Source organism: Lissotriton vulgaris, chromosome 8, assembly GCF_964263255.1.
Source record: "Lissotriton vulgaris chromosome 8, aLisVul1.2, whole genome shotgun sequence".
In the NCBI taxonomy this organism is placed as follows: domain Eukaryota; kingdom Metazoa; phylum Chordata; class Amphibia; order Caudata; family Salamandridae; genus Lissotriton; species Lissotriton vulgaris.
In genome coordinates, this window is record NC_141696.1 from 328590885 (window position 1) to 328609862 (window position 18978).

General features: G+C 46.3%; 1 protein-coding gene across 2 annotated transcripts in view; it reads right to left on the reverse strand.

The window, feature by feature from the left end:
- CHD1L (chromodomain helicase DNA binding protein 1 like) overlaps positions 1-18978 on the reverse strand; it is a 392592-nt gene that overhangs the window by 268743 nt on the left and 104871 nt on the right. For both annotated transcript variants that reach the window (XM_086934085.1, XM_086934086.1), the window contains exons 9-10: positions 9332-9424; positions 7763-7859 (exon numbers count right to left, since the gene is read on the reverse strand). In XM_086934085.1, coding sequence (XP_086790211.1) covers positions 7763-7859; positions 9332-9424 — 190 coding nt within the window. The remainder of the gene's footprint in view (positions 1-7762; positions 7860-9331; positions 9425-18978) is intronic.

The following is an 18978-nucleotide window of genomic DNA, read 5'->3' on the forward strand; positions in this document are numbered from 1 at the left end:
AGGAAACAAAACATAAGCCATAATGCCCTTTTGTGGGGTCAACCACGATATAAACAACCACGTGAAAACATTAAGGCAATTTTAAGATTTTGTTTTTTAAAACAGATTGTTTAAAATCCAAGGAAAGATAGGCTAACTGTGATCTGCTTAAGTATTATCGAAGTAGGATGGAGAAATAACAGTTATAAACATATATTTTACAAAGGAAGATACAAGGTATTCTAGGTCAACATAAGTATGGCACATGAGGACATTATTTAAAATTATAACTGATCAAAGCCAACTAAGAATGTTTGTCAGAACCCTTTCAGGAGGTCTTGGGGCAAACAAGGGTTACCAGGCCCCAACTGTGGAGGTTGAGGCCTTTTACCACTGCTCTTGTAGGACCTGCCCTTCTACAGCTCTGGAAACTGGGCCAAGAACAGTCCTTTCGCACTTGGTTTCACAGTAATAGCGAGGGAGAGCAGTCATAGGCTTCTCGGAGATGTTAGTATTGGGGTAACTCAGGCTCAAGAATTGATACCCACCAACAACTAGAAGCATAATAAAATCAGTGTCCGGCCCAGTGCTTCTCTTTGTAGTCAATGTAGGTAATTTATTACACATAAAACAGAATTACACTACACAATCAATAATGCACGAATACTCAGTTCACGGGTGCAAGCCTTTGTGCGATCAAGGCTTTCTGCCTCAAGCTCTTCTCCTGCCCCTTGTGGGTCCCCCTGACTCTGAGTTCACATCGAGGTTCAGTGTTCGAGAAAGACTGGGGGATTCAGCTTGTACTCCCCCCCCCCCCCCCCCCCAATTTTGATCTAGTCTTAGCACTTAGTCTCTTCCACCAAGGCCCATTCAGACTCTCATCAAGTGCCTACCAGCATCACTGAGCCTTGGTTGGCCCTCCTTAGGCAGCAGGATCTTACTGGCAACAGAAGCCTCTGGGCGGAACCTGGCAGTCTGCTCATTCCAGTGCTTTGGTGGGTATTAGATTCACGGCGCAGCTCACATCAGTGCTGCTGTGGGCACTTGATTCACGACGCGGCTCACTCCAACATGCTTATAAGTACTTGGCTCTTCTTCTTCAGCACAACAGCCACATTTCCACAGATGGCGATTCTTAGGCAAGGTGGAAGTCAGGCACTATGTTCGGTACATAGTGTCTCGAAGCAATGACCTTGATTCTTCACAAGGTGCTCCCAGGTTACCCCTCGGGTCACTTAATCGTCCAGACAGGCCACCCACCGACTCACATAGCAATACTGCTGTCACTCCAGCCTCATGTGGGGCTCGCGGGCCATCACCAGGTGCTTATCCAAACTTCATTAAGGCCATTCAAATGGGCAACACAGCCCAGTTGCCTGGCAACTACAATGGAGATAAATGATGAAGGTTGAACTGCCTGATCCAGAAGTACCACAAGCCTTTTTGCGCATTTGCTTCGTGAAACTTTGTCAGATGGACTCTACACCAGGGTCAGTTACAGCAGTCCCTTCCAAGAACCACTTCTACTGCAGGGCTGAAGCTTCCTTCCCTTGTTCACAGCTAAGATATCTTTGCAACCAGTAATTCCACCTTCAGAACGAACTTCTGGGGATGTTGCTTTGCCTCTAGGGAGATGGATGTTAGTACGACACCAATTGCTGGATGTTTAGTAGTCCCTGAGGACTCTGCGGAGTAGCCCCTCTTCTGTAGAAGAGACCACAACAAAGAACAATGGATCTTGAGCTCACATCTTTATACCAGTTTCACAGAGAGGATGCGTATTCCAGGTCTGCTTCCTTGGAACCAATTTGGGTCAGTGCCCATTTTATGTGTACTAGCCAGGCCATATTCCGGGCCTGGCCTCTGTCTGCCAGGATGCACTGCCAAGCAGGAAAGTCTCAAGGTGGAGTGACAACCACAGAAGAACAAAGATGTGGCAGCAGATTGAATCCACCTCAGAGGTCAGGAAGAACGGCAAGAATCTCTGCCTCTTCATATGGTTCCTATAGCTAACAACAGATATTGCAGGCTTCTCCCTGTATCCCCTGCCATATACCTAATGGCAGCTGAAGTCAGAGTTATTTACAGTCTAATGTATCAGGAAGGGCCCTGGCACTTCTAAGGAAAGCAAAATGGCTGGTGTTCACCCATCCCATCTAGGAGAGGCCAGCAGTATGCATGTGCTGTCTAGAGAAAGCAAGATCTCGTCCGTATTGTACTCTGGTCCGGGCTGTGAGTTGCCAAAATTGAACTGGCACACCTGTATCACTCATGCATGGCACACTATCAAGTCTAGCACACAGGCACAATGCACTGGCTCTCACATTCAGGGTTCCGGGTTCACTGTGAGCAGCGTAACATCATATAAATGGGCCTCTAAGAGTGCATTCATGTCTCGCATGTACAAGATGGACACTATAAGACATCAACCATGTTACGCTGCGACCACTGCACTCCACACATGAAACCCCCAATGTCATTATGAGGATGCCCTTGGTGCACCCTTCCCGGTTGAGGACTAGGTCCAGAACCTATAATTGTCAAAAGACCAGGCCAAGGGCATTGCATGCACATGAGAGTGGTGTGTGGCATGATCTCAAAACAGGGATCACAGATATGTATTTCGGACACACAAGTCAGGGGACATAACTGTACATCATACACGGGACACTGCTGCACTAAAACCATTGAAAAAGTTAAATAGGGTTTTAATACATTAGACTACTACATTGGGTATATCACTTAGTGATGTAATAGCACACTGGTATGCTGGTAGAACCAGTAACACTGCCTGCTGGGAAAGAGAAAAGAGATGAGAAGGGGAGCACCAGACACAAAGAGAACAAATGCCTGTTTGCAATTCTAGGTCATGATGGTACTACGGATCTCCAGGTCATTCAATAACTTAAGGAAGAGGACATTTAATGAATGGACATAAAAAGAGCTGCAACTAAGAGTTCTTGCAACCAAGTAGTGCAGGCAGGGCTGGAAAATCAACTGGTATTGAAGGAAACAAGAAGTTATAGAGTGAAACAACTTTCGATATGGAAACACACACGCTGTCCGTAGTAGGGCATTCATTTTGGAACAGACGTTGAGTATCTTGTGGAACTTGGCTTTCTCTGAACAGCTGTATACATATTTAACACCATGTGTAATGAGGGTTTTCCTGGCTGAGCACACCGTAGCTTTGCAAGGAGTGATCACACGTCCCCGGCAGCGGCGTACACAGGATTAAGAAGACCCCTTAGTACATCGTTTGGAGTTAGACGGACCCTGTGCACCTTTGCTGCAATTCCAAAGTGATCGTACAATACAAGTGTATTCGATATATGAGCTTAGGGGGTATTTCAACGACTTACTGCGTGATTGAAGTTGAAGAAACACCGTTCTGAGTAATTTGTGTTATTGATCAGGGTTGTATCCAGTTTATTTATATTGACACATTAGGTACTGGTTGGCTGGTACATTTTCCAGACCATCTGTATAGCTCTATCTGCATTGCTAAGTTTTGGGCATCTATAGTTTGGCAGCAAGGCCACAGTCGTTGATACTATTCAATCCGGATGTTAGAGTGATTCACATCCACCATGAGGTTCTGATTCAAGTTTATTCATGGCTTCCTGATGAAGGCTGATAGCGGAAATGCACGTAGGATATACTAGAGCTCAAAGTCATGTCATCATTGAATGTTTTTATATTGTAAATGTGTTACTTAAATCAATCAATTAATTCAGAACTGTAAAAACTGTGAAAATAAGTAATCAAATTTAAACACAGTATAAATAAATGTTTAGGCAACCAAATTTGATCAGTGTAATTGCCAGACAAACTTTTTGATTCTTTAATTATAATAAAAAGAAAATGTATCTTTATAAAAAAACATATAGAGTCAGTTGTTGTTCACTGTATATTGACACTGTATTTGATTTGGTTGTATTGTGCTGTTTGTTTAGGTCCAGAAGTAATATTTTCTTCTTCCTAAGTGTACTTGTTTCACACATGACCTACTTGCCCCGGTTTAGGAACTTTAGTCGGGGGTACCTCTTTTCTTTACAAATAATGAGGGTTTTCCATACATCTGTGGTTGATTGTTAATGTGAACTAGGCTACTCAAGAAGTGTATGGTAGAGGGTCAATGTTTGCCATAACATATGCGTGTTACAGCTAAGGGAGTTGTATCAGTGATGGCATTAATAAAGCTTCATATCATTCGGTGCTATTTTGTACTTACTTTCGAGCCTCTAATGCCAAACTAGTTCATAGAGAAATGTGTAAAAAAAGAAGCTGGATGATGTCATCAGTGATGTTATTAATGATGTCATTTTTCAGTGAATACACACATATATATATATATATATATATATATATATATATTTCCATCAAAAGAAAATAATGTACGCACTCGCTCAATTTGATAAGTTGGGTTTATTTAACAGAGACTTCAATACAGCCCCCTTCACCTACGCGTTTCGACCGCAGGTCTTGTTCACAGTGTTGCCACTAGTCCCTTGTCTCTTTCTAGCTTATATACCTTGTAGTCCATTTAGCACATAATGGTGCATTCTGGGTGAGGTAGTTTTTTAATTACATTTGCAAATTTTAACGTCAATCCTGGAACGTAAAGCACTGAAGTCTCTGATGGAGAATGATTCATTGGAAATCAAACCCACCGATAAAGGCGGTAATATAGTCATAATGGAAAAGACTGACTATATGCAGAAAGCTATGCGCCAATTAGGTGAGACAAAAAATTATGAAAAATTAAAAAAGAATCCGATCAACGAGTTGTTTGTAGAATTAAACAGCAAGCTCACAAAGTGGCACAACCAAGGATTATTAACAGACCAGGAAGTGCAATTCCTAACTACCGAAGACCGTATTATGCCAACAATGTACTTTCTGCCGAAAGTGCACAAAACATTAAGGAGACCTCCTGGAAGACCCATCATAGCAAGCTGCGGTTCAATATATGAGATTCTTTCTATTTATGTGGACCACTTCCTGGCACCGATAGTCCCCACACTGACATCATATATAAAGGACACAGGAGACTTCTTACGAAATTTGATGAACATCGCATGGGTAGAAGGATACCAACTTGCAACCATCGATGTAGTGTACTTATACACTTCTATAACTCACAGCATGGGCCTAACGGCAATGGAATTCTTCTTCAAACAAAAACCCCTGGAGGAATTACAGCACTGGCGGATGATCAAAGAAATTACAGAATTATGTCTGAATAATAACATCTTTCTTTTCAACAAGACATATTATGCTCAACGATGCGGAACCGCCATGGGGGTTTAATTTTCTCCGAGCTACGCCAACCTAGAAATGGGTTGGTGGGAAAGAACAATAGCTTGGAGGGAGGAGAATGAACATTATACATCAAAAGTCATACTTTGGCTTCGTTTCATCGATGATTTGTTCCTTATCTGGAACGGAACAGATAAGGAATTCACTGAGTATCTAAATGAACTTAACAACAACGAAATGGGGCTAAGATTCACATCGGCCATCAGCAATAAGGAAATAGTCTTTTTGGATACTATAGTGTATGTAGAAAACGGACAATTAGAAACAACAGTACACCGAAAAAGTACAGCTACAAACAGTGTACTACATGGAGACAGCTTCCATCCTGAAATCCTGAAAAGAAGCATCCCCTATGGGGAGTTCATCCGTATGAAAAGAAATTGTTCCAATATGAAAGAGATGAACCGCAAGTACAAAGAAACCACCAATAGATTCCTAAAAAGAGGATACAAGTACAACGATGTAAGAAAAGGAGAACTCAAGGCCAGAGCATTGAGCAGAACACAAACTTTGATCAACAAAATGAAAGGTGAGAAGACACAAGTACAACCTGAACCTATAAGGATGATTATAACATACAGTAAAGAGAGTCAAAATGTAAGAAGAATATTGAATAAATATTGGAATGTCATCAAGAAGGATCCTAACATCGGTGGTCAAATTGGCGAGTATCCCCTTATGACATTTAGGAAACCACCCTCAATACAAGACAAACTAGTAAGGAGTCATTTCAAGTTAAAGAAGAAAAAGGACTGGTTAACATCTAGGCAAAAAGGCTTCAACAAATGCCATCAATGCAAGGCATGCACAATAGGGCAATCATTAAAATCATTGATAGACCCACAAGGAAAGATCTTCAATATCGAGGATGCTATCACATGCAAGACCACGCATGTGGTATATATGCTGACGTGTGCATGCGGAAAACATTATATTGGAATGACTATCTGCCCTTTACAGAAAAGGATACTAGAACACATCAGAGCCATTCAAAATGGCGACATGACTTACACTATAGCGAAACACATGCTCCAAAATACAGGAAAAACATGGAAAGATGTACGCTACAGCGGTCTAGCAACCATTCTTCCAGATGAAAGAGGAGGGAACAGAAAACTCCAATTGAGACGCTTGGAGTCACGCCTTATTATAAGATTTAAAACTACGACACCAAAGGGATTAAATATGGACGAAGAAATGCAAGTCCACCTGTGAAAAGGAATGTGAGGGACATGAATCGGACTATGATTCTTTGCTTGAAAAACCATGGATGCCAGAATTTGATAAAATACAGGTCACATCAAAAGACTATATGGGCATTGAGCCCAACATTATATCTAAGAAATAGAAAAAACCAGTAGGTTGAAAAGGAAATCGCAAGGGCACTGAGCCCAAAATAAAACAACATCATAGTGACAGCAAACGTCTGAGAATCACAAGATGGATTACCTGTCAATCGTCTGTCGCTGCAAACCCCTACAAAGGAAATGATGGGATGATCCTATCGTGAAAAGCGACAAATAGTGGCATGAGATAACCTTATGAACCAATTGGAAGGTATCAATAAAAACCTAAGTGACCTAAAGAACTTAAAACTGTTATGGGACTCACTGCAAAACAAACGGTAAAATTTGCAAATGTAATTGAAAAAAGACCTCACCCAGAATGCACCATTATGTGCTAAATGGACTAGAAGGTATATAAGCTAGAAAGAGACAAGGGACTAGTGGCAACACTGGGAACAAGACCTACGGTCGAAACGCGTAGGTGAAGGGGGCTGTATTGAAGTCTCTGTTAATTAAATCCCAACTTATCAAATTGAGCGAGTGCGGACATTATTTTCTTTTGGAGGATAATTTATAGTAGGGGGACGTTCATCCCTACTGTCCAGCACCAACCGTGCAAAGAGTGCACTTCCAAGTGAACGAATTGGTGGATAATATATATATATATATATATCTGAGCAACCCTGAAAATTATAAAATATTCAGCAAGCAAGTCCAATAGCGTTTCTGAATTTTATTATTTCAATCTTCTGAATCAGATCCAAAGGCTTTTTGAAATCAGAAGCCCACACATCTTCAAATCCACATTAAGCCGTTGGGAGCCGTGGTCCATGCTAACTAGTTACGCGACCCCAGCAGCTTAATGTGGATTTAAAGAGACATAGCTCTGTGATTACGAGAAACATTCGGATCCATTTCGTAAGATTGAAATAATAAAATTCAGGAATACTATTGGACTTGAATGCAGAATATTTTACAATAATCAAGGGTGCTTGGGAGTTTATCAAAAAAGTGGAACTATTTAAGTATATTTAAAAATGTTAGATGGCCTCTTTTCCTCCTTAGAAACCCATTCATTAAGAGTTATTTGTGTATGAATGTATGTATATATATATATATGTATGTATAAATACATATGTGTATATCTTATAATAAACAACAAAACGACTACATACCCAGCATACAAGAAAGCCAACATTTTATCTAACAAATAAAGCTTTCCACTAGCTTCCACAAGGTGCTCTCCAATTTCGAAAGGTTCTGGTTCAACGCCTGAAACAGAAATTAAATTGACATTAGTACTGCATAAAGGCTGACTCACAGTTAATTCAAAAATAGCCAACTAGAGGAGTTCAAAAATAACAATGGTGGTGATTGGTTTATACTTTTCTCTGACAGCTGGGGAGCCAGGACATAGACCACTCTCAGTGAAACACACTCTGCTGGTCTACTGGCCTAGAAACCTTTGGTGTATTTAGAGATGCTTTTATAGTCACTATTTTGTTGATCTATATTTACTACTCATAAGGGGTATAAGAGTGGCCTTGCGAGTCCTTTCTCTCTTGTTGATTGTATATATGTATTTAGATCCATACAAGAGCGAAATAAGATTAGTTACTAGAAAATGAGGAATCGATGTTGATCAGTGCTGAAATTAGAGTATGTTGACAATTCTCATAAGGAACACGGACTGTACCATAAAAATCTGGCAGGTAAGAGGCTGCAACATGAAGTCATTTGTGGGTTCCTTTCATCTCCTGCCTCACACCCCTTCATGAGATACATCAACAGTATTTACCCATGGCATGAAGATACTATAAAATTAGGTTGTGTTTCACAGGGCACATTTGCTGATATACATTCTATATCACCCTAGTTCAACAAAAAGTGTGGAAAAAAATAACCTCATATGCATTTTTGATTGGTAACTTATTACAATAGTTTTCCTTTTTTTACATTGGCACAAGAAGAGCAGTAAATTAGAAGACGACAGCCTGCACATGTAGGATAATAATCTGAGGAACTGTCTAAAACTGTAGAATCAATCACAGTATCAAGACTTGTGTATTTTGGATAAATATTTTGCTTTTCAAAATTAAAATGTGCCTGCGACATTCACATTGTCACATTTGAGCCATGCACAGTAAAACGATGCGACACAAAAGTTTGCAAACAACCTGCACAAGTCAAGTTTTATCTTAATCGTTCCAAAATCAGTGTAAAGCAATTGAAATTAACAAAAAATATTGTCAAAGCCAATAGGTCTGGCTTGAATTTTGAGACTCAACCAAAATAGTCAAAAGAGCCTTCAGCAGTGAAGGAAAAAAAGCTATTTTTTTGTATACAATGCATCTATGAGATAAACTGTTTATTATGCTTCAGAGTGCTTTTGAAAAACAAGAACAATCTTAATTTGGCAAACCTGTCCGATATTTTATCGGCAAACAAACTGCCTAAACTTTAACGGCACTGTATTGATGACAAGGATTGCAGAGCACACAAAAAGGAGTAACTGCTTCTATGAAATATGTTCTATTTTTATAGATAACTGCAGAGCAGAAGCGCTTCATAAAGCACAACTACCCTACATTTCAGTCACAACAAAACACTTTTCTAAAAATTCTAAACGTTTAGGAAGGTGGTACTCCTCTTCTTTGTCTCACTTAGTGCTTTTTATGGGTTTAGCTTGATTAGGTTCAGGCCATTCATATTAGTTACGTCATACATATGCAAGTGAAACTTACCATCAAACAGATATGGATGATCCACACACTTTCGGAGTTGAACTAGCACATTCAAAAGTTTTGCTTTCTTTCCTGTATCTTTTTCAAATGCATCTGAAACACAAAATGACCAAAAACATACAGGGATTGTGTTAAATGGGTTACAAAGTAAAGTAAATACTCAGTTACAGCAGGTATAGCACATAGAAACCCTATAGAGGTGTATATCATACTGTGTGAGGGGTAAGATATCAACTAGAAAAAAGTCAGAAAGGTTAGGCTTTCGCGACAGCAACACTCCTGCATATAGCCTTTTGCAGAGTCACATATTTGTAGAACAATAGTCACCATGAAACCTCATCACAAGCACTGAGGAAATTATGTATGACGGGCTTCGCATTAAATCCCTCCACTCGGTTGGGGGTCAATGATATCAGCAGCTCATTTACAGAAAAGCCACCTCTAGTGCATTTTTTAAAACTGGAAAAGATTGACAGGACCTTTCAATGTGAATTAGGGAGAAGAGGCAAGTAGCTTATTACCTAAAAAGCTACCCATGCTGGATAATAAACGTGGGTGCAGGTCAGGTAAGAAACATGTTCTTACTCAATAACACAGTGTGTTTCACACCCCATTCTGGTGTGGAAAAGGATTCCATACAGAGTTTTCCCATGGCTCAAAAAGTATAGAAATTATGCACAGAAAGCCTGAATCAGATGAGCTGCAGAGCCACTCATTCAAATAGTACATAAAACTGTACAACTTTTCACAGTTATACAGAAGAAGCCTCTATGGAAAGGAAAAATGTCTATCTATTCATGTCTTCTTGGGGTTATAGTCGACAATCCGTTCATTAGGTTAGGCTCTGCTAATCAAAAAATCGATAATAAGGCAAATTCGAGGGGCGTGGCCAAGATGGCGGCGGATTAGGACGTGTATTCGGTATCTCCGGCACCACAAATTTCTTAGCGTTGTTTAGCCCTTTCTATAGCATCCATCCACGCCTGAATTCGGGCCTGGGCGGCCCTGGGTACTGTATGGACACAAGAGGAGCCGTCTACTTAGCGGTTAGCAGTGGTGAGGAGGAGAGGCGCCGAGAGGCCTGGATGGGGGACGACCCGGGTGGTCCGCCGTATGCCAGAGCCGAGAGACGGGGGTGAAGAGGGAGCTGCCCGGTGACGCTGGCCGACTGCGGGGGTGCTGGAGATTGAGAGCGGGCACCCCGCAGCAAGGAGCTGCAAGTGAACAAGCGTGCTCCCGAACCGGGTCCATTCTGGTGCTGACCGGGCCTGACGACGCTCCGCGGCGGGCTGGGGGCTTGCCTGGTGCCCGCCGCGGCCTGTGACGCCCGAGTGCGAAAAGCGCGCGAAAGCTGTTGGGAGGCCCGCGCCGGAGGAGGCTCCCTGGACCGAATCTCCGGGCTCACCGGTGTCGCGGAGGGCGTGTGGAGAGGCGACGCGGCCCAGAAGCGAGAGGCAGTGCCCCAGTACTTGCTGGGGGCAAGAGGAGCGGCCCGGAGTTGAAGGGCCCTGGATATCGGTGGAGAGGCGCAGGCTGCCGGGGCCTCGACGGAGGGGCTGTGAGTAGCGGTCGCAGTGATTGAGATCCCTGCCTGGCGGGTGAGTGCTCCCTCGCGGATCGGACCTGCTGTCTGCTTTGACGAAGGTGAGAGGAGCGTGAGTGGGCCTGTGGGATCGCAATATCTCGGTCCGCGCCTCTGAGGACGGGGTGACTCAGAGGAGAGTGTGCCTGCAGGGGGGAAGGGCACGACTTCCCTGAATTCGAGTGGGGTTGCCGTTCGCAGGGCTGGTGGTCCTGCTTGCTGACAGTGCGTCGTGGAGCCCCTAGCCCCCACTGCTGCTTAAGCGCGAGTCGCTGCCCGACCCGCATTTCGGCGGGTACCGCACTACTGACTACTGCATGGACTGTTGCTCCCAACCCACAGTAGCGAGCCACGTGGCATATCTTCTAGTCAAAAGGGCCTAGATCTGGACTCTGGTGCATGGGCCCGGCTGTTCTTAGGGGTAATGTAGTGTAAGAGCCTCGTTGCTGGTGTGCAGGCGAGACTGCTTAGTGATCCTGCGAAGGGCCCTACCCTTGAGGCGGCGGGGCTGCTGTTTGAAGGATAAGGCTGCGCCTGGCACCCCGACCTACGGACTCCCCACTAACGCGCTATCTGAAGCCTCCGCCCCTACCTGAGCACTTGGACTGGGTCGACTGGCTGCGTTGGCCGCACTCTGCTCAGCGGCTGCTTGTACTCTGGTGCCGTAAGAACTCTCAGGGCAGACAAGATTTAACTCTCTTGGAGCCCAGGAACGGATTCACCTGGAGGACTGCCACCACGGTATCCGGCTGCAGGAACGCGAAGGGGAAATAGACGCCGATGGGGAGCACCCTCCGGGACCTGCTCCGTGACCCCGGTGAGTTCCATTGCAGGGCGGTGCCTGGGCTTGCGTCCCCTGTCCACTTCGGTACCCCGGGGCCACCAACATGAAGTCCAGAAACCGTAAGTACAAGCCTGGGAAGGATGGAGTCGGGAAAGGCTCGCAGCCGGCGTCTCCCCCTGGCTCTAGCAAGTCGCCCCCACAGGGGGACGGCGATGCTCCCGCTACCAAAGCCTTCATGCTCGAGCTCTTCTCAGACATCAAGGAGGACATCTCCGAACTTCACTCCCAGCTGGCATCAGACTTGCAAGACGTGAGAAGAGATGTGGACGGTATTGGAGAACGGGTGGCGACCCTAGAGGAGCACGACCTGGGCCTGGCAGGGGATGTGCACCAACTCCAGCAGGATGTGATTAGGCTTACAGAACAAAATCTGGATCTTCAGGCCCATGCCGAGGATTTGGAGAACAGGTCACGCCGCAACAACATTAGAATCCGGGCGGTGCCCTGGGAGGGAGAAGGGGGAGACCTGCAAAGCTATGTGGATGCCCTCTTTCTCCAGATCCTTGCGGAGGAGGATCTCAGGGAGATTCGAATGGACAGGATTCACTGAGTTGGTTTGCCGCGGGGGCCTAGGTCGCCTCCCCCTGACATTCTAGTGTGCTTCCACGACTTCTAACTGAAGGAACGCATACTCAGGAAAGCGAGAGGAATTAACCCCCTGCAATTTCGAGGGCACCACCCTCAGCTGTTTCAGGACCTGGCGGCCTCCACATTGCAGAAGCGGCAAGACTTCCGTCCAGTAACCCCGTTTTTACGAGAACAAAATGTGGCCTACTCCTGGGGCCACCCTTTTTGCCTCATCTTTCGATGGCAAAACAGGCTGGTCCAGATCAGGTCGCTGTCGGCTGCCCGGGATCTCCTGGGCCTGGATGACACCTCTACGACACACAGGGAGGGAGCCTCCCCGGCAAGGCGTCGATCTCGCTCCCCGCCCTGGCAGAGAGTGGGTCGCTCTGCGACGCTGGAGAGACCGGACCCTTCAGTTAGCTTGCATGAGCGGGGAGCGGCAGTTGCATCAGTAGCATTGGTGACAGAGGCAGCACGTACGGACACTTCGTCAGCTGCATAAGACCCCCGAGATGCAGCTTCATGGTGGCCGGAGGTACACTTCTTATTCAGGTACCACATGTGAACTATGCTCTCTCTGGAGAGACACCCCAACCCTGGACTCTGGGAGGGGAATGCCTGGGCTCACACCCCCGACCCTTACGGTCATATCCCGTTGCCCCCTTTGAAGGCCTTTTCAGTGTGGTTTTTCGTTTTACCTGTATTGCCTTGAGTTCTCAAGACTTGTGAGGGGAAGGTGAGGAGGGGGAGGGGAGGGGGGGCAGTGGTGGTAACAGGGTAGTGTGGCTGCACGATTCAATTTGGAGAGCCTGGATTTGGTACGATGCACTGGGGGTTCTGGAGGAGGGGTTAGGGGTGCTGTTTATTTATTGCGCGACAGGGTGCCTCCCTGGGACTGCTCTTTCTTGTGTAACATTCGCTTATGGAAGGGTGTTGGAGAGGGTCTGGCGGGACGAGCTGGGATGCTGGGTCTCTGCCAGTTTAATGCTGTTGATTGAGCAGGGTGGGGTGCAAAGTACCCGATGCCTATCACCTTGGGAACGTGGAATGTGAAGGGACTGAACTCCCCCAGAAACGCCAGAAAGTGTGGAAATATGTGCTAGACCACCATCTAGATGTGGTGGGTCTTCAGGAAACCCATCTAGCTCGGAAAGACGAAACCCGCCTCAAACATAAGCAGTTCCCCCTTATTTATAGATCCTCTGCCCCCACTAAACATAGAGGAGTGGCCCTTTTATTTTGCTCAACCCTCCACTTCCAACCTATAGGGGTGCGTAGTGATAAGGAAGGCCGATGGCTGATGTTCAAGGGCGGGCTCCTTGGCAGGGTGTGCACGTTCTTGGTCCTATATGCCCCCAATAAGGGTCAGAACAAGTTCCTTCAGGGTCTGCTGCGAGAGGTGGAGGACTTTGTTGAGGGTGTCCTGGTTGTTATGGGGGATTTTAACTTAAGTGTGGGATAAGGAACTAGATAGCTCTCATCACCAGAGATCCGATGCAGGTCTCTTTTCCGAGGACACACAATGCACCATAGAGGGCCTAGGGCTTATAGACGGGTGGCGCGCTCTACATCCCCATTCTAGGGATTATACCTTCTTCTCCCATGTCCATCACTCTTACTCTCAAATAGATCATAGTTTTTTAAGTCAGTCTCTGAGAGGGGACCTCTGTGAGGGCAAAATATTCCCCTTATCTGCCTCGATTTGCCTACGTTTTGCGCCGGGTGCGAACGTCCAACGCAAATGGTATTTCCCATCCTCACTGACCCGGGACGAATCATCCTGCAAGGAGCTGCGTAAGGCCATACGCGACTTCTTTGAACTCAACCTCGAGGGTGACACCTCAATTTTCAATATATGGGACGCCTTTAAGGCAACCATAAGGGGCAGCTGCATAGCTCTCAACTCTGCCCTCAATAGGCTAAGATGGGCGGAGAGAGAGGTCCTGGAGAAGGAACTCTCTGAGCTTGAGCTGGCACATAAACAAAACCCCTCGAGAAAAACGTTACGACCACTGACGGTGGCTAGGGGCAAACTCAGAGCTCATTATAATAACAGCGCGGAATTCACCTTACTGAAACTGAGGCGCCTCTCCTATTCCCAGGGGAATGAGGTGGGGAAACACTTGGCCCGCCAACTCAGGGACAAGAGGGAGAAGGAATATATAGGGGGTATTCGAGATCCGACGGGCACCTTGACACACCAGGACGAAGCCAAAGCTGGCCTCTTCGGTGGCTTCTACGCTGCTCTATACTCGGCGGACACTCTTGACCCCGAGGAACAAAAGGCTTACCTGGGGACGCGCCCGCTCCCCCAAGTTTCCGCAGAGTGGAACGAGCTGCTCATGGCCCCCTTCACCAGCGAAGAGGTGGTGGCGGCCATTAGAGCGCTGAAGCCCCATAAGGCGCCTGGTCCAGACGGCTTCACCGCCCTCTTTTACCAAACCTTCGCCTCGGAGGTAATTCACTTCTTGGTGCGACTGTTTAATAGCATGGGGGAGAAGGGCATAACTTCTGGCTCCATGGCAGAAGCAGTGATATCGGCCATCCCTAAACCTGGGAAAGACCCTTCCCGATGCACATCGTACAGATCTATAGCCCTGCTTTCCATAGACGCCAAGTTGTATTCCTCCATTATCGCGAATAGGCTCCAGGACCGGATGCCGGCCCTCATCCACCCGGACCAATCTGGCTTCATTAAAGGGCGCCAAACTCATGATAACACCAGGAGAGTGATCCACCTCTTTGAGAAGGCCAACAAGTTCAAGATTCCGGCGGTCCTGGTGGGCCTTGATGCCGAAAAGGCCTTCGACCGAGTCAACTGGTGCTTCTTATTCCTAACCTTAGAGGCATTTGGCATCTCAGCTAAATTCCTGTCCATGTTGAAGGAGAACTATAGCAGCCCCCGGTCTAGGGTCACGGTTAATGGTCACTTGTCAGCGTTCTTTCCACACTCACGGGGCACTAGGCAGGGTTGCCCTCTTTCTCCCCTACTTTTCGCCCTGAGCATAGAGCCTTTGGCGCTGGCCGTGAGGAAGAATCCGGACATTCGGGGACTGCCCTTCACAGGTGAGCAACAGAAGATCTCCCTCTTCGTGGACGACGTCCTGCTCTCTCTCTCTCAGACCCTGCACACTCTCTCCCCCACGTCCAAGACGCCCTGTCGCACTTTGAGAGGGTGGCAGGTTTTAAGATCAACTACAGCAAGTCCTACATTCTTAACCTCACGCTCGCGTCAGCCAAGGCGGACCGCCTCCGGCCGCTTTCGCCTCTACCTTGGTCCGTTTCCTCCATATTGTATTTGGGGGTCCACTTGACCCCCACTATAGGGAAGCTCTATTCCGCCAACTTTCCCCCCTCCTGGCGAGGATTCAGAGCGAGCTGGCCCGATGGAAGCCTAGGTTTATATCCTGGCTGGGGCGTATTCACGCGGTCAAGATATCCCTGCTCCCTAAGCTTCTATATCTCTTCCAAGCATTACCTTTTGCTCTTGAAGGAGACTTTTTCCACTGCATTAAATCTCTGATGCTCCGTTTCATCTGGCAGGGTGGTTGAGCGTGATTCTCATTTGCCACCCTCCAGCGCCCGAGGAGGGAGGGAGGGGTAGGTCTCCCCGTCATGCACCTATACTACAAGGCGGCGCAACCGCGAGTCCTGGTGGAGTGGTCCCAGCCTATATCTGAGAAACATTGGCTACATATGGACAGGAGTGTGGCGGGGAGAACGATTTGGGACCTGGTTTGGAAGCCCAAAGGAGATAGACCCAGGAACGCATACATTAGTACGCCCACTGCCACCACCCTGAAAGTCTGGGACTCTGTCTCTGGTGATGAGCATTGGACAACATTCCCATCCCCCTTTACGTCTATACACTTTAATCCAGCCTTTCCCCCGGCTGCACGAGAAGGTCTCTTTGATGCCTGGAGATCCGGGGGCTGCCACGGTCTTACGCATCTGTTTCATGGCTCCGCCCCACTCACTTTTGACAACTGTATGCGTGACTATACGGTCCAACGGTCAGAGCAATTTCACCACACCCAGTTGCTCCACTGGGCTCTGGCGCCCTCGGTTAGAGATGCGGCCACCAGGCCACTTAACACCTTTGAAGCCTTCCTTTCTAAAACCTCTACCATGCGAGGGGGTCATATCTTTCATTTACGGACTCCTTCTCTTTACCACTATTTCTCCTAGACCGCATTACTGGGCCTCTGGGAAGAGCACCTGGGTCGCAACATCTCGGACGAAGAATGGTCCCGCCTGTGGCACGACATAGCGAAACACAATCATTCGATAGAACTTAGAGAGGCCCATCTTAAAACAATGATGGACTGGTATTTACATCCGGCAAAGTTACGAAAGATATTCCCGAATAATTCGGATAGATGCTGGAGGGGCTGCGGCCTACTGGGAGACTTCCGCCACATCTGGTGGGACTGCCCTGTCATCCGTCCCTATTGGGAAGAGATTCTGTCGCATATCAAGGGGATACTGGGATACCCGGTTACAGACTCGTTGGCCCATGTGCTGTTGGGCCTTCGGGACCCGGATCTTGAGCACCAAACTAAGGCTGACAAAAGATACTCTGGCTGTGCATGGGAGCGGCCAAATTGACCCTGGCAGCGGCCTGGAAGAAAAAAGAAGCACCAGCGATTTCCTTATGGCATGCAAGGCTGTGGAAGTTGCTAAGTATGGGGCGCATGGCTGATATCTTCCGGGGGCGATTTTAAAAATTTCACATTCTGCTGGGGCCCTCTGGTCCGCTTTCTCTCCATGGGCTTGCCATCTGCGTTATGCCCGCCCACGACACGAGCCCTTCACTTATTCCAAGTATGAATGAATCCACTCGGATGAATGTGTGTATATGATCTAGCTACCACCACTGGGGAGGGGGGTGGGATTAGGGGTGGGTAGGGGTTTTTGATTTTCTAGTTTTTGTGACATCCGCTACAGAGCGAAAGCGGAGAGATGGTCAACTCTGTGAGAGGATAGGCCTGTCCCAATGCTAATTGTCTCCCCGACGAGACCCACTTCAGTTAATGGCTCCAATAGAGTACTGATTCCGCCTCCATGGCTGGGACTATAGTTCATTTGCATTCCAGCAGCTTTAGCCTCCCTCGATCCAGGTCTCTGTGTTTATCTTTGACTCTCACCATCGCTCTTGCCTGATTTCATATAAGCCCCCTGCGTGGGAAGTTGTGCGGGATTGTCGCATATTTCCTGTTTTTTCGTTCTACAAACTATTTATAAATCAACTTTGACAAAAAAAAATAAGGCAAATTAATGATGATCTGTGTTGCCATTCGTATTTGTATCAATTAGGATTGAAAAACTGAGACACCCTGGCTTTTAGCCATGCCACATCCAGAGTTGGTAGGCCTAATGGCACAGCAGAAGAATGGATAAGGGCTATATCTAGGAGATATCAGGAGATATCATGAATTACAATAACAATCAAAGAAGTAAGGACAATTGATGTGTGTAATGAGAAAGGCCGCCAAGTCCATACAGATTTGCAAGCAGAACAGGAATGCCAGATGGTTTCAAGAAGTAAACTGTCCGGAGATGAATTTCTAGACAGTTGAATAATGGAAAACAGAGATATCAGAGAGAGGCAGAAAGTAATGTTGTAAGCAATTGAAAAATTCATGTCATTTTCAGAGGTGCCTCAATGACGTTTTTAATTAATGTTATTCATGGCCAGGGTTAAAATGTAGAACATGGATTTGCTGTTTTTTTTTTGCTGTTTGAAATCTTTATTTCGACCAATAAGATCATAAAAGATATACACACATCACAATCACATGAAAATTATACAATGCATCAAAACAATAATTATAAAAATTGGTCTTTACGATATAAATCAGATTGTCCTTAATGACTGCTAAAACCAGTTACCAGCTATAATTTATTAAAACGGAATTAAAAATCTGCGTCCAGCTTGAGGAAGCGTGAACGTGCGTGCCACATTGCCGTTAAATACTTCGCCATTGCAAACACTATCTGTGGGGTAGGATCAGTCTTCAGGATTCTGTACGCAGGTAAAAAAATTCTAAAACCCATGTTTTTAAGGAGGGGAATAAGCTAGTATTTCCTGATTTTTTGGTAGGGTTAGCAAAAAAATACCACATGTGAGTCATTTTCTTGGGGATGCGCGCATGCCGGGCAGCGCTCAGTGGTCGGGGGCGAAGACCATGAACTTGTAAATGACCTTAGCGGTAGAGTACCATACCGCCACTGCAGAAAGAGCTTCCTGGTTAGCGCAGGAGTCATACCATCCAAAACACATTCGAAAGTATAGTAGTCTTTGTTTTGGATGAATAAGTTTGCCAGAGAGCCCACCACGTCTCATTCACGGCAACAGTAAGCTTTAGGTCGTAGAAAACTTTTGATAGTTCTTTCCATGAGATCCTGGTACTTGCATTTACCGGATCAGTCCAGAGTTCTAATACGCCAAGGGTCTCAAGTGACCTTTTTATATAAGTTAGCCATGGGATGGGACTTGCATTTGGTACATTTAAGAACTCCTGGAGCTCAGTCCTGTATTTAGTGAGATCGTTGCTGCTCCAGAGTCGTCGCCAGAAGGTTAATGGCTCGAGTCCCAATTCGTCTGCGATTGGCCTGATATCCAGATCGAGTCTCAAAGGGAGCAGCGACGTG